Genomic DNA, 16,686 nt, shown 5'->3' with positions numbered 1-16,686 from the left:
TGCAGTATGAGTCCTCTGGCCTCCTTTTACCCTACTTTTTTGTTGTGTTTCCCTCCCTTCAGTTGCCATTGCTATGGGACATCCCACATCATAAGTACTATGACTCTGTGTCCCCTGATGTAAGAAAAGAAAACTGGATTTTTATAACAGCTTACCTGTAAAATCCTTTTCTTTGATGTACATCAGGGGACACGGAGGTCCCTCCCTTCTTGGTATACACTTGTATTTCTTGGCTACAAAACTGAGGACTCTCAGTAGTGGGAGGGGTTATAGAGGGAGTACACTTCTTGCCTTACGGCGTGCCAGTGTCCATAAGCTATCAGTGGCCCTATAACCCACATAGTAAGTACTATGGCTCTGTGTTCCCTGATGTACATCAAAGAAAAGGATTTTACAGGTAAGCTGTTATAAAAATCCTGTTTTTCCACAATGTAAAAATTTTCTAGCCTGGCCCCTCTCACCTCCTGCAAGTTCATGGCCATTCACAGCCAGCAATAGATACAGACCAGACAGGGGCATTGTGACATCAATTAGTTGTCCCCCTTCCCATGGAAGTGCTATGTGTAGGAGGTGTGCATAGTTCACTTTAAAGTGGTTGTAAACCTCAGACATGAAATATGAACAAAGCATATCCCTCCCTAGTGTGTACTTGTCTCATTCCAGTATAATTTCTGTCTGCTGCCTCCTTCCTCTGCTATCAGCATGAATCACTTCTGACAAGTTTTCTTGACACCAAGAGAAAAAAGGTGACAGGGGTGAGACCTCCAGCTGATTGACAGCCTCAGCTCTGATGAAGAAAGCTCTTCATCAGAGCTGTGTGAAAAGCGGTGTGTCCCTTCCATCCAATCAGCTCTCAGAGCTTTCTTCATTGAGCTCTGCAGAGTGTAACTTCAGCTCTCCATCCCCTTTTTCTGGCAGCTCAGGCAAGCTATATAAATTCTGGACTTTGAACGGAGGTAGAGAAGAAAAGACTGCAGATAAACAGGTATAACTTAGGACAGTCACTTCACTGGGTATATGTAAGGGTTTTCAACCACTTTAAGAAGAAATTGCTGCACAATGCTCCCCTGCAATGGTGGCCTTTGATGAAGTCTCAATAACTAATAAGAAGCAAATGGAGGCTGAATGGGGCTGGCCAACTCTCGATTTTCTCATAAAGGTAGATTTACCTATTAAATGCAGCAGATCTTTAATGTCTTAATACTATGTTGTGTTTAGAGACATAGACGACATCGGGGTGTCTATAGCGCATTTATGGATCGAGTTGAAGAAAAGTTCACCGCCAGTAACCAGGAGGTAAGTGGTCTACATCATATGTATCTATAGGGATACAGCTGTTGAGGGAGCAAGAGGTTGTTCTAAGCACCCCCCCCCCCCCCCATAAAGATTTAGGGCTCCTGAAGAAAAAAAAGTTAATGACCCTTCACCATCTCAGCACTAGATGTCAAAGAAAATCGTTTTGTTAAAGGGGTTGTAAAGGTAAATATTTTTTCACCTTCAGTCCCCCCGTTTTACTTACCTGACCCTTCGAAAGTCCCGCGCTCGCCCCACCAACATCCTCTTCGCCGCTCAGCCTGGCCGCTGATTGGCTGGAGTGGATGGATTGAAAGCAGCGCAGCCATTATCAATCACATCCAATGACGCGGCTCGCCGGGGCTATAGCCGCTGGCTGTATCACGGGAGTGCACCCGCAGGTGCTTCTCACCATGCGAGGGAGCTTGCATGAACGTGAGAAGTACTTGCGGGAGGAAGCACAGAGACAGCCGCCGAGGGACCCCAGAAGACCAGGTTCAGGGCCACTCTGTGCAAAACGAGCTGCACAGTGGAGGTAAGTATAACATGTTTGTTATTAAAAAAATAAATAAAAAAAATAACTTTAGAACCCCTTTAAGATGTTCCTAATGCCATGTACACACTATCAGACTGTCCGGCGGACAAACCGCCGGACTTTGAAGCGGAGGTCCGCCGGACTTTCCGAACGAGCAGACCTGCCCACACACAACCGGACTTTTCTAGCGGACTAGGTCTGCCGTACTTTTGAAAATGAACGGACTTGCCCACACACGGAGGAAAGTCTGTTCATTTTGAACGCGGCTCCAGGTAGACGGGACTAGCGAGGGAGGTCAATGTCACCGCCTTTGGCAGCGAGATTGGCACATCGCTGGCCCCGTCACCTGGTATGGACTTAAAGGGGAAGCCCTACGCTGAAAAAACGGCGTGGGGGTCCCCCCCAGAGTCCATATCAGACCCTTATCGGAGCACGCAGCCCGGCCGGTCAAGAAAGGAGGTGGGGACGAGCGAGCGCCCCTTTCTGAGCCATACCAGGCCGCGTGCCCTCAACATGGGGGGGTTATTTGCGGAAGGGGGGCCGCGCGGCCCCCCCACCCCAAAGCACCTTGTCCCCATGTTGATGAGGACAAGGGCCTCTTCCTGACAACCCTGGTCGTTGGTTGTCGGGTCTGCGGGCGGGGGGCTTATCTGAATCCGGGAGCCCCCTTTAATAAGGGGGCACCCAGATACCGGCCCCTCACCCTATGTGAATGAGTATGGGGTACAATGTACCCCTACCCATTCACCTGTGATAAAAAAAAAAAAAACACAACACACAAGGGTTTAAAATAATTTATTGCACAGCTCCAGGGGTCTTCTTCCGTCTTTAAGTCCCTTTAAGCCCATACCAGGTGACGTGGCCAGCGACGTGTCAATCTCGCCGCCGACATTGACCTCCTATGCTAGTCCCGGCTACCTGAAGCCGCATTCAAAATGAACAGACTTTTCTACGTGTGCGGGAAAATCCGTTCATTTCAAAAGTCCGGCGGACTAGCACACATACGGCGAGTCCGGCGGACAATTTTTGAGTCAAAACTACTTTCTAAGTCCGCCGGACTTTTGGGAAAAAAAAGTCCGCCGGAGCCCACAAGTCCGCCGGATAGTTTGATCATGTGTATGCGGCATAAGATGTTCCTAAGCCAATAAATTAAATTTTCTGCACCACCAGGACTTACAGGAGTACACCTTCGGTAGACACGACTTGGATAATAGTAAATTTGATCATTCTTCAAAGATACAGTTGTGCTCATAAGTTTACATACCCTGGCAGAATTTATGATTGCTTGACCATTTTTCAGTGAATATAAATGATAACACAAAAAACTTTTCTTTCACTCATGGTTAGTGTTTGGCTGAAGCCATTTATTATCAATCAAATGTGTTTACTATTTTTACACCATAATGGCAACAGAAACTCCCCGAATGACCCTGATCAAAAGTTCACATACCCTGGTGATTTTGGCCTGATAACATGCACACAAGTTGACACAAATAGGCTTGAATGGCTAATAAAGGTAACCATCCTCACCTGTGATCTGTTTGCTTGTAATTAGTGTGTACATAAAAGATCAATGAGTTTCTGGACTCCTGACAGACCCTTGCATCTTTCATCCAGTGCTGCACTGATGTTTCTGGATTCTGAGTCATGGGGAAAGCAAAAGAATTGTCAAAGGATCTGCGGGAAAAGGTAGTTGAACTGTATAAAACAAAAAAAAGATGTAAAAAGATATCCAAGAAATTGAAAATGTCGATCAGCAGTGTTTAAACTCTAGAAGTGGAAAATGAGAAGTTCTTTTGAAACCAAACCACGGCTTGGTAGCCCAACTAAAATTTTACCACAACTGCCAGGAAAAACCCACAAAGAACTTCAGGTGAAATACAGGACTCTGAAAACATGTTGTGTGGCTGTTTCAAGATGCACAATAAGGAGGCACTTGAAGAAAGATGGGCTGCATGGTCAAGTAGCCAGAAGAAAGCCATTACTACACAAATGCCACAAAGTTTTCCCGCTTACAATACACCAAACAGCACAGAGACAAGCCTCAAACCTTCTGGCACAAAGTCATTTGGAGTGATGTGACCAAAATTTAGCTTTTTGGCCACAACCATAAACACTACATTTGGAGAGGAGTCAACAAGGCCTATGATGAAAGGTCCACCATTCCTACTGTGAAACATGGAGGTGGATCACTGATGTTTTGGGGATGTGTGAGCTACAAAAGACAAAGGAAATTTGGTCAAAATTGATGGCAAGATTAATGCAGTATGTTATCAAAAAATACTGGAGGAACATTTGCATTCATCAGCCAGGAAGCTGATGGGACTTACTTGGACATTCCAACATGAAAATGATCCAAAACACAAGGCCAAGTCCACCTGTCATTGGCTACAGCAGAATAAAGTGAAGGTTCTGGAGGGCCATCTCAGTCTCCTGACCTCAATATCGTTGAGTAGGCTTGTGCAATTCGTTTCGTAACGAATCGAAATTCGGCCGAATTTTGCATCTTTCGGACATTCGGATGTATCCCAATGTCTGAATAAAAAAATAACGAATTACAACGAATACAAAAGAAAGTTAACAAATGAATTCGAATGAATTCGACATGATTCGGTAATTCTTTAAAGATCTAATGAAACAAAAGGTCAGCTCAAAGTAAATCTTATAGTCCAATCAGCTAATTAATTTTGTGCCGGAGGATGGATTACTGGCAAAGTGCATTCCTGAGAACTGAGTTAGAAGGGTGTTGTATTGTATTTGAGCCGAGGAGAAGAGACGTTGTCATTGTGTGTGTTAAAAAATTCAATAAACAAACGACTTTCCAAACTACGAATCATTATCACGAATGTCTATACATACATAAATAGCGAATTTCAACGAATACGAACGAATGAATTCGACACTCTACGAATAATAACGAATTATCCGAAAACGTATTAACATAACATAACGAATATAACAAAACAAAATTATGTATTTTACGAATGACAACGAACCGAAACTAAACAAAATTTTCCGTTGTGCACAAGTCTAGCATTGAGCCAGTCTGGGGAGATCTCAAACGTGCCGTTCATGCAAGACAGCCCAAGAATTTACAGGAACTGGAGGCTTTTTGCCAAGAGGAATGGGCAGCTTTACCATCTGAGAAGATAAAGAGCCTCATCCACAAATACCACAAAAGACTTCCAGCTGTCATTGATGTTAAAGGGGGCAATACACAGTATTAAGAACTGGTGTATGTAAACTTTTGATCAGGGTTGTTTGGGTAGTTTTTGTTGCCATTATTATTTAAAGTAATTAGTAATAAAGTTATTTAGAGTAAACACAGTTGATTGATAATAAATGGCTTCAGCCAAATACTAACCATGAGTGAAAGAAAAGTTTTTGTGTTATCATTCATATTCTCTGAAAAATGGCCAAGAAATCATAAATTCTGTGAGGGTATGTAAACTTATGAGCACAACTATAATTGCATTATTTACCCTCCTGGGTGAATATTTATTTTTGTCCAGTGGTAATAGCAAACTGGAAAAAAAGGTGGTATCAAAGCACTTTGCCATTCACTTTGGAAAACAGGCTCTTAAATGAAGACTGATTTCTACCCAACAAACCCTAACTCACAATAAACCAAGGACAGATTTACTGCAAAATGTGACTATGTGACAAATTATACCAGTCATCTCTAGCCTTTGATGTTCTTAAAAAATTCATTTATGTGTACAAAACCAAATTTCCCCAGTCTTGAAGGAGCAGTGTTTGCATTGTGAGCCTCAAATACAACATGCATAGACTACATGCAAAACTATTTTTTGAGTGGACTGAAGCAGACAGAGTTCAAGGCCTTCACTGGCTTTTCAGCTGGACTACTGTACTTGTCACTGCCATCGGAATAATATATAATCAAAGGCTGGGGACACAAGCAGTTCAACCAAGAAATCTATTTAGTGGGTTTCTTTAGAACTTTTCTAGTGAGTTCACATACACAAAGTCAGCTCCATAAAGGCAGATTTTGATGAGTTTGCTGTGGAGGAATGCCAATATCCTGCACAAAGCCCTGAATTCAACCTGAATACCTTTAGGATGAATTGTAATGATGATTGTGAGCCAGGCCTTCTCAACTAATATCAGTACCGAGCCTCACAAATGTTCTTTTGGCTGAATGGTCACAAATTTACACAGGTTCTTGTGGAAAACATTCCCAGAATGGTAGAAGCTGTTGCATCTGCAAAGGAGGGACATGTAAATTTATGCCCGTAGTTTTGGAATCCAGCAAGCAAAAGCGATGGTCAGACATTCACAAAGTTTAGACACTTAACTTTATCTGAGGAAACTTAGAACTTCCAGATTAGTTTAGATCAGCCTTTATTCGCCTTTTTAATACGGAGGAACCACTGAATTAACTTTCCATGCTCAGGGAACACAAAGCAAAAGGGGGAAAACACTGCGCTCCCTACAAAAATGGTAAAAATTGTGAAGTCACACAAACCAGCAGCTAACATACAAACAAACCAAGTCCAAATAACAATATGTGACAAAAAATGTAGCGCTGAAATATAAAGTAGCTCCAAACCGTTTCACCGAAAACCAAAAAGTATAAACACAATGCCTCGCATAGTGAAATTCCACCGTTTGAAGGTTTATTTATAAAAAATCGAATTTACATAAAAAATGACATCCAAGAATCACGTGATCCAATAAAAGTAAATGAAAAGCAATGAAAAGCAATATGGCTAGCGTTTCCTGCTCCCTATATTGCTTTTCATTTACTTTTTATTGGATCACGTGATTCTTGGATGTCATTTTTTATGTAAATTCGATTTTTTTATAAATAAACCTTCAAACGGTGGAATTTCACAATGCGAGGCATTGTGTTTATACTTTTTGGTTTTCGGTGAAACGGTTTGGAGCTACTTTACACTGAAATCTCTGAGATACAGCGAGGAATTCTTTGTGTCCTGTGGAATCCCATACCTTGGTACATCGATCCAGAAGTCGGCTAACCGAGAGGACACCTGGCTGCTCTGTTGGTGACCTATAATACAGCGTGCACGAATCATTTGTGACGCATATAAGCCTGTATGACACATTTACTGTAGAATACTTTGTGTCCATCACCTCCGGAAAGAGTACCCACCTTTTTCTGCAAAAATCTTGGTTATTGACTGAAGGCTGTCCACGGCTTGCGTCAACGGAATATCTGGACTTATTGCACACTTTGTTTTAGTTGGACTTTTTGCACTTGTTTACACATAGATTGTTTTCTCTCCTACTAGGTAGCACAACATTATCGAATTAATAGGGTTTAAGTGATATTTACATTTGTTATATTTTTGATATTTCAGCGCTACATTTTTTGTCACATGCTCAGGGAACTCCTGCTAAAAATGACTATATCCACAACTCATGATACTTTAGTCTGATGGTCATTTGGAAGAATGCTTCTTAGTCCTTACAGAATTACCCCCTTACAGAGAGCTAAAAAGATCAATGGTGTCAGTGGAAACTTATCTGAGAGGCAGAAACTGCTCATTGCTCAAGAACCGCTAGCAACCTCTGGAGGAACCCTGGTTGAGACAATATAGGACCCTGTTTTTTGTGATTAGTTCATAAGAGGAATTTTTGTTGTTGCTTATAACACATATTCTCAATGCATGTTGGAGAAATGAAGAGATCAGTACTGAAAATGGATTCAAAAGTAACCTTGAATATAACCAGCCGATACTTGCATGTGGTGGATATTTGTTGAGCCCAACAGAATAATATGCCTACTGCAGTGTCCCTCCGTGTTCTGTAAATCAGGACTTTGAGACAAGCAACCCGTATGGATTCATTCAAACCCCATTCCTTATGCCTCTAACCATGCTTGCCAGATGAACCATTAAAATGTCATCTTTGGCTGCCACAAGCTACACAAACATGTTCTCTTTTAGATACTGTACTGTTAGATACTCAATGCGTTCCCTTCAGATTTTCAAACTAACAATAACTTTTTGTTTTCAGAATTTTTCATTAAGCCCAGTGAGAGTTGGTCCAAGACTAAAGGAAGTTTCCTGAATTGACAGAACATATTACTTCAGCTCTGTACAGTCCATGGGTAACCAAGCACTGGATCCATGGAATACAATTTATACAAGGAGACCTTAGATTACATGGATGGACAGGACTTTGGTGCATGGTCCACTTAAATAAATTTTTTTTGAAACCTTATATTGAAGTGAGAACCCTTTGCCTGATTATGTGTTGGTGGTCAATGACTCAAATGACCTTATAATAAGGAGAAGAGAATAGTCAATGAATTTAGAGCATAAAATAAAGCTGTGATTACTTAGGATACCCAATTATGTGCAGCAAAACATAAAGTGTACCTGCACCTTTATGCTCACCTGTTCCTGATCCAACAAGACATTGACTGTGTGGCCACACGCTCTAACAATCTGACCATCTTAATGCACTTTATGGGCTTCCTTAATGCAAAGCATGTTACTCTTGGATGCAAAAGTATGAATCCTCCCTTTCAGTGTGCGGCCGCACAAGCAATGTCTCGTTGGATCAGGAACAAACTCCAACAGACAGAAAAATGCACATGACCATTTTTTACAACTCGGAGCACCACAATGCATTGTATATGTTTGTGGTTCGGTACGGTGCTCTCAGTATACTGCATTATACATGCAATTTACATTTAATTGCACCAGAACGCAAATCTAGAAAAAGAAAAAGAAGGCTAGTCTTTTTTTTTTTTTTTTTTTAAAGCATATTTTCTTAAGCAGCTCAAAAAGTGAAATTGAGATCTCAGGTACACAGGGCTTTTTTTTTTTTACCTCTCCTGAATGGCCTGCTCCTCCAAACGCAGCTTAAAAAAAAGCACCTGAACCTGTATAAAGCTTTGGGTCCCTGCTTAGGCCTCCGTGATTCTGTCCAGCAGATTCCACTGTGGGTGCAGGCTGGGGGAAAGTCAGTCTTAACGCAAACTGTAAACTATGAAAATGAGAGAATACCTCAATCGCTGCATGCCATAAAAAGCTGTCAGTTACATGATTAATAGCAGCCTCAGCCAGCTCCATCTAAGCCACGCCCCAACGCATTTCATCCCTGCCCCAGGGGCTTACTCAGAGAGGTCAAAGCTGCATTTTGCTTGCATGCTTATTTGCGTTCATGCTTGTTCACATTCGCGTTAATGCATTCCATGGCCAGAATATTCATTTATTAGGCCGCGTACACACGGGCGGACTGTTCGCCCAACCTTGTCCGCTGAACAGTGTTTGGGCGGACAGTCCGCTCGTGTGTGGGCTTTCAGCGGACAGTTTCAGCGGACAGTTGGACGGACAAGGTCTTTCGGAAATTCCGAAAAACTGTCCGCTGAAACTGTGTTTGAGCGAACAGTCCGCCCGTGTGTGGGCTTGTCCGCTGTACTTTCGAAATGAGCGGACTGTTCCCGCTCGGAAAGTCCGCCCATTTCGAGCGCGTGTACAGGTAGGCGGGGCCCGCGAAGGAGACGTCGCGGGCTCCGCCGCCTGGAATGGGCTTAAAGGGGAACCCCAACGCCGAAAAAAAATCGGCGTGGGGGTCCCCCCCAAGTCCACACCAGACCCTTGTCCGAGCACGCTACCCGGCCGGCCAGGAAAGGGGGGCGAGCGAGCGCGCCCCCCCTCCTGAGCCGTACCAGGCCGCGTGCCCTCAACATGGGGGGGTGCCTCGGGGAAGGGGGGGCCGCGCGGCCCCCCCACCCCAAAGCACCTTGTCCCCATGTTGATGAGGACAAGGGCCTCTTCCCGACAACCCTGGCCGTTGGTTGTCGGGGTCTGCGGGCGGGGGGCTTATCGGAATCCGGGAGCCCCCTTTAAGAAGGGGGCCCCCGGATACCGGCCCCCCACCCTATGTGAATGAGTATGGGGTACAATGTACCCCTACCCATTCACCTGTGAAATAAAGTACAATAAAACACACAACACAGAGAAAAAGTATTTTATTGCACAGCCGGGGGTCTTCCGTCTTCGGGGGTCTTCTCGCCGGACTCCTCCGCTATGTGTGTGTAGCTCTTTTGCCAGCGGAGGAGTCCGGCTTTCTTCCTCCCCGCCGCCGGCCTCTTCTCCCGACTTCGGGGGTCTTGTCCCCCTCTTCGGTTCTTCTGCCGGGCCACCGCGCCTGGTCCGGTGGCCCGGTCTTCTGTCGCCGTCTTCTGTCGCCGCCTTCGGTTCTTCTGCCGGGCCACCGCGCCTTCTTGTAGCTCTTTTACAGGCGGTGGCCCGGTCTTCTGTCGCCGCTGTCGTCGCTGTCGTCGCCGTCGCCGCCGCCGCCGCCGCCTTCCGTTCTTGTTCTTCTTCTTGTTCTTCTTCTTCTTCTCCTGGAGATGTTGACTCGACGATCTCTCCGGCCGGAATGCCAGAGCCGCGCTGTGCGGTCACTTATATAGTGACAATGGGGCGGTGTCACATGGTATATGTCACATGGGTTGGTCACATGGTGACCCCGCCCCCTTACGATGTCATAGTCCCCATGTGACATCAACCCATGTGACCAACCCATGTGACATATACCATGTGACACCGCCCCATTGTCACTATATAAGTGGCAGCGGAGCGTGTCCCTGGCATTCCGGCCGGAGAGATCGTCGAGTCAACATCTCCAGGAGAAGAAGAAGAAGAACAAGAAGAAGAACAAGAACGGAAGGCGGCGGCGGCGGCGGCGACGGCGACGACAGCGGCGACAGAAGACCGGGCCACCGCCTGTAAAAGAGCTACAAGAAGGCGCGGTGGCCCGGCAGAAGAACCGAAGGCGGCGACAGAAGACGGCGACAGAAGACCGGGCCACCGGACCAGGCGCGGTGGCCCGGCAGAAGAACCGAAGAGGGGGACAAGACCCCCGAAGTCGGGAGAAGAGGCCGGCGGCGGGGAGGAAGAAAGCCGGACTCCTCCGCTAGTAAAAGAGCTACACACACATAGCGGAGGAGTCCGGCGAGAAGACCCCCGAAGACGGAAGACCCCCGGCTGTGCAATAAAATACTTTTTCTCTGTGTTGTGTGTTTTATTGTACTTTATTTCACAGGTGAATGGGTAGGGGTACATTGTACCCCATACTCATTCACATAGGGTGGGGGGCCGGTATCCGGGGGCCCCCTTCTTAAAGGGGGCTCCCGGATTCCGATAAGCCCCCCGCCCGCAGACCCCGACAACCAACGGCCAGGGTTGTCGGGAAGAGGCCCTTGTCCTCATCAACATGGGGACAAGGTGCTTTGGGGTGGGGGGGCCGCGCGGCCCCCCCTTCCCCGAGGCACCCCCCCCCATGTTGAGGGCACGCGGCCTGGTATGGCTCAGGAGGGGGGGCGCGCTCGCTCGCCCCCCTTTCCTGGCCGGCCGGGTAGCGTGCTCGGACAAGGGTCTGGTGTGGACTTGGGGGGGACCCCCACGCCGATTTTTTTTCGGCGTTGGGGTTCCCCTTTAAGCCCATTCCAGGCGGCGGAGCCCGCGACGTCTCCTTCGCGGGCCCCGCCTACCTGTACACGCGCTCGAAATGGGCGGACTTGTCTCCGCCTTACGTGGGCGAGTCCGTTCATTTCAAAAGTTGAGCGAACTGTTTGCCCAACCTTGTTCGTCAAACAGTCCGCTCGTGTGTGGGCAAGTCCGCTCATGCTAATTTTGAGCGGACTGTTTGCCCAAACTGTTTGACGAACAAGGTTGGGCAAACAGTCCGCGCGTGTGTACGCGGCCTTATTGTCATTAGAAGGTATTAACACATCTAGTGTTAATGTGCTTTTATGCTCCTCTTTTGAACATGCAAGTGTGCATGTGTGTGTGTGTGTGTGTGTGTGGGGGGGGGGGGGGATTGCCTTTAAATGCTCCTGCTTCTCAACATGTACATGTGTGCATGAGCACATAAGCTAACATAGAGGGGCATTTGGAGTTGTAAAAAATCCCAAATACCTTTAAAAGGAGAGTTTTTGCTGTCCTGTGTGCATGAGGCCTGAGGCCTTTTGGTTTTGCCAATTTTTCAGCCAAATCAGTTTAGCTGGAATGACTCCGGTACTCACCTCTGGAGCCACCCTCAGAGCCTGTGGGGAAACTTTAAAGTGGTTCTAAAGCGTAAACATTTTTTTAACCTAATGCATTCCATGCATTAAGGTAAAAAATGTTTGGGCATCCCCCCTCACCTCCCCCTTTTACCGACTAGAGCCCTTATTCGATCCAGTGCTGTGCATGTCTTCTCACCCTTCACTTCCGGGTTTCACTGGCTTTGCTGGGGCACTGGGAGCCTTTAGCTCCTGCTGCTGTCAATCAAAGCCAATGACGAGAGAGAGTGGGGGGCGGGGCCGACTCACGCTGTCTGTGCTAACCACTTCAGTCCCAAAAGGATTTGACCCCTTAATGACCAGGCCATTTTTTTGTGATACGGCACTGCGTCGCTTTAACTGACAATTGCGCAGTCATGCGGCGCTGTACCCAAACAAAATTGACGTCCTTTTTTTTCACACAATTAGAGCTTTCTTTTGGTGGTATTTGATCACCTCTGCGTTTTTTATTTTTTGCACTATAAACAAAAAAGTGCGACAATTTTGAAAAAAAAGTAATATTTTTTGCTTTTTGCTATAATAAAAATATCCCCCAATTTGTTTAAAAAAACAAAACTAATTTCTTCATCAGTTTAGGCCGATATGTATTCTTCTACATATTTTTGGTAAATAAAATCGCAATGAGCGTTTACTGATTGGTTTGCGCAAAAGTTATAGCGTCTACAAAATAGGGGATAGATTTATGCCATTTTTATAATTATTTTTTTATTTTTTTTTACTAGTAATGGTGGCGATCTGAGATTTTTAGCGGGACTGCGTCATTGTGGCAGACAGATCAAATACTTTTGACACTTTTTTGGGACCATTGACATTTATACAGCGATCAGTGCTATAAAAATGTACTGATTACTGTGTAAATGTCACTGGCAGGGAAGGGGTTAACATTAGAGGGCGATCACGGGGTTAAATGTGTTCCCTCATGGGTGTTTCTAACTGTGATACTGGGATGGGACTGACTGGAGGAGGAGACAGATCATTGTTCCTAATTACTAGGAACAGCAGATCTGTCTCTCCTCCCCAGAACAGGGATCTGTGTGTATACACACACACAGATTCCCATTGTGGTTCTCATTCCCGTGATCGCGGGTGGCCGGCGGACATCGTGGCTGCCAGCCACGTGCATCTAGTCCCTCTGCTGTGAGCTGGTCAGCAAGTGGTTAATAGATGGGGCAGCGGGGCTCAAGAGCGAGCCCGCACGAGTACCCCTATGAGGAGCGGCTTCCCATAGGGGCACTGGACAGAGAGGAAGGGCCGGCAGGGGACCCGAGAAGAGGAGGTTTGGGGCTACTCTGGTGCAGGTAAATATAGAGATGTTTGTTAATTGAAAAAAGAAAAAAAAAATACCTTTACAATCTTTTTAATCTGATCTCAATTCACTCCAACCTTTTTCATTTATGTGTTTCTAGAATTGTTTTCTTTTTCAAAGATAATACAGTTTAAATCATGAAAGTGAAAGCCCATCAGGGCTGTGTTGTATCTGTGTCAGTTTAGTTTTTTGTTTGTTTGTGTATATTACTTTGGTGTGTTATGTACAGTAAAATGTATGTTGATAGTTGTTTCTTCTATTGTGTTATGAAGATCCCTAATAAAAGTGTAAACCTTAATAGGACTCCATTCCTTAGTTATTTCAATAAACAGCCCCGCAGGCATTGACAAAGAAAGCAATAGCTGTATAAGCTAAGGATTTTATAAAAACAACAATTATATGAATTTAAATTGATTTTATTTATTATTATTATTTTTAAGTAAACATAATCTGCTGCATTCAGATGAATTGTTGTCTACAATAGAACTTACAGTCTGATGTTCCTCTATGGCAGATGTCCCTTAACAAAGGGCCAGTTTACGGTCCTTCAGAGTTTAGGAGGGCTGAAGTTTGGCCAGTAGGAGTGGAAAATGCCCCAGTATCAGTAGGATTAGACAATGTATCAGCCTTGGTGGTCAATAGGAGGAGGAATAGTGCCCCATACTTGGTGTCAGTGGGAAGAATAATGCCCCGTCATTGGAGTCAGTGGGATGAATAGTGCCCCATCCTTGGTGGCAGTGGAAGGAATAGTGCCCCATCATTGGTTTCAGTGGAAGGAACAGTGCCCTATCATTGGTGTCGGTGGGAGGAATAGTACCCCATTATTGGTATCAGTGGGAGGAATAGTTCCCCCATCCTTGGTGGCAGTGGAAGGAATAGTGCCCCATTATTGGTATCAGTGGTAAGAATAATGCCCCATCATTGGTGTCAGTGGCATGAATAGTGTCCCAATATTGGTATCAGTGAGAGGAATAGTGCCCCAATATTGGTATCCGTGGTAGATATAGTGCCCCATCCTTGATGGTAGTGGAAAGAACAGTGCCCCACCACTGATTTCAGTGGTAGGAACAGTGCCCTATCATTGGTATCAGTGGTAGGAATAGTGCCCCATTATTGGTATCATTGGGAGGAATAGTGCCCCATCCTTGGTGGCAGTGGAAGGAATAGTGCCCCATTATTGGTGTCATTGGGAAGAACAGTGCCCCATTGTTGGTGTCAGTGGAAGGAACAGTGCCCTATCATTGGTGTCAGTGGGAGGGATAGTGCCCCATCATTGGTATCAGTGAAAGGAATAGTGACCCATCTTTGGTATCAGTGGGAGGAATAGTGCCCCATCATTGGTGTCAGTGGGAGGAATAAAGCTCCATCATTGGTGTCAGTGGGAGGAATAGTGCCCCATCATTGGTGTCAGTGGGAAGAACAGTGCCCCATCATTGGTTTCAGTGGAAGGAACAGTGCCCCATCATTGGTATCAGTGGGAGGAATAGAGCTCTATCATTGGTTTCAGTCGGAGTTATAGTGCCCCATCATTGCCTTTACCTTTGTTTTTTATTTTTTGCGCTATAAACAAAAAAAGAGCGTCAATTTTATGGCGGACACATCGGACATTTTTGGGGCCATTTGCATTTATACAGCAATCACTGCTATACAAATGCACTGACTCCTGTGTAAATGACACTGGCAGTGAAGGGGTTAACCACTAGGTGGCAGTGTAGGGGTTAAGTGTGTCCTAGGGGCGTGTTGCTAACAGCGTGGCTGTTTTACACATCACTGATCTCTGCTCCAATCACAGGGAGCAGAGATCAGTGACACTGTTGCTAGGCAGAATGGGGAGATGCTTGCTTACTTTAGCATCTCCCCATTCTCCCACCCTGTGAGACGATGGCGGGTATCCCCAGGGCGATCAAGTCCGCAGAACCCGCGATCCGACTCACGGAGGTCCTGACCGGCAAACGCGCGCGATGGCACGGCGCAAATTTAAAGGGACGTACCTGTATGCCCATTTGCCTGTCCATGCCATTCTGCCGACGTACATCTGTGTGCGCTGGTCGGGAAGTGGTTAAAGCGTTGCCTACAGAGATTTTTAAGTACCGAAGTTTGGCACCATTCAACAAGTGTGCGCAATTTTAAAGCGTGACATGTTAGGTATCTGTTTACTTGGTGTAATATCATCTTTCATATTATCCCAAACAAATCAGGATAACTTTAGTGTTTTTTTTTTTTTTTTATATATATATATATATATATATTCATGAAACAGTTTAAAAAAAAAAAAGTGTTTGAAAAGTTGCTGCGCAATTACCGTGTAACATAAAAAGTTGCAACAACCACCATTTTATTCCCTAGGGAGTCTGCTAAAACAAAATATATATAAAGTTTGGGGGCTCTGAGTAATTTTCTAGCAAAAAAATTATGATTTTTACATGTAGTAGAGAAGTGTCAGAATTGGCCTGGGTGGCAAGGGGTTATTTACCATAAGTAATACAAATAATTATTATATACCGGGTATTTGGAAGATTGTGTGGTCAAAGCCAGAATCAATCAAAATATATATCTATGACACCAACATCCCTTATATGTAAGCAGGGAACAAAATTGGGAGGTATGGGACTTTAAAGGTGCACTCAATATAAATGCACATAACACAATTAATATAAAAGAATATATGATTTTATTAAATTACATAGAAATAACTTAAAAACATTTCATACAGTACATCCGCATAGAGTTATGTAAAAGGAGACACATCTTATGATGTTATGTTGTTGTTTCCACGCTTATATTCTACATGTTTCGCCTAAGGCTTCTTCAGGAAAAACGTGGAATCTCATCTACTGAGCAAATAAACATACATATCAACTAAATAGTGTTACGACATTCACAGAAGAAATTTGCGTTACATATAAAGAAACAATATAGCATATATATATATATGAATGCACCTCCATAAATGGCAAGTGTCCCCAAGTATTGGTTTCTACCTCAAAGTGATGAGGGTTTGAAGCCAAGTTATGACCAATTCATGAGGAGGTGTAAGGTTGTTTTTAAGGTAATTTACTATATGTTCAAAAACTGCACTCAAGCAGGTGGCTTAACGGACGAATTACTAAAGTTTGAAGTTATAACTTCTAACCAGTAATTTTACAGTAAATAGATAATTATAAAAATGAATATGTTATAACACATAGCACAGAGGCGTAACTGGAACCTTCAGGACCCCGGTGCAAGAAAGCATGAAGGGCCCCCCTGACCTCCAGCACGGGCCCTTCTCTCCTCGCCCGGTGGCGGAAACGCCAAGGCCCAGTCGCAGGTGCAACGTTTGTGACCCTGGTAGTTTAAGAGCCCCGTTGGGGGGGGGGGGGGGCTTTGGTGAGATATCAGGGGTCTAAGCAGACCTCTGGTGTTTCACCTTTGAGACGGAGAAAGGAAATTGAGAACACAGCTTCAGCTGCACATAATGAATGGACAGGAATAGATCTGTACGGA

General features: G+C 44.9%; 1 protein-coding gene across 2 annotated transcripts in view; it reads left to right on the top strand.

Moving 5' to 3' along the window:
• The window catches only part of CUNH7orf78 (chromosome unknown C7orf78 homolog), a 39,850-nt gene extending 31,303 nt beyond the window's left edge, over positions 1–8,547 (top strand). For both annotated transcript variants that reach the window (XM_077490716.1, XM_077490715.1), the window contains exons 5-6: positions 1,219–1,296; positions 7,829–8,547. In XM_077490716.1, coding sequence (XP_077346842.1) covers positions 1,219–1,296; positions 7,829–7,882 — 132 coding nt within the window. In that variant the 3' untranslated portion in view covers positions 7,883–8,547. The remainder of the gene's footprint in view (positions 1–1,218; positions 1,297–7,828) is intronic.
• The last annotated feature ends 8,139 nt before the right edge of the window (positions 8,548–16,686 follow it).

This window comes from Lithobates pipiens, unplaced genomic scaffold (genome assembly GCF_037356315.1).
Source record: "Lithobates pipiens isolate NorthernLeopardFrog02 unplaced genomic scaffold, aLitPip1_a1.2 Scaffold_19, whole genome shotgun sequence".
NCBI lineage: Eukaryota > Metazoa > Chordata > Amphibia > Anura > Ranidae > Lithobates > Lithobates pipiens.
This window is presented reverse-complemented; position numbering and strand designations above follow the sequence as displayed.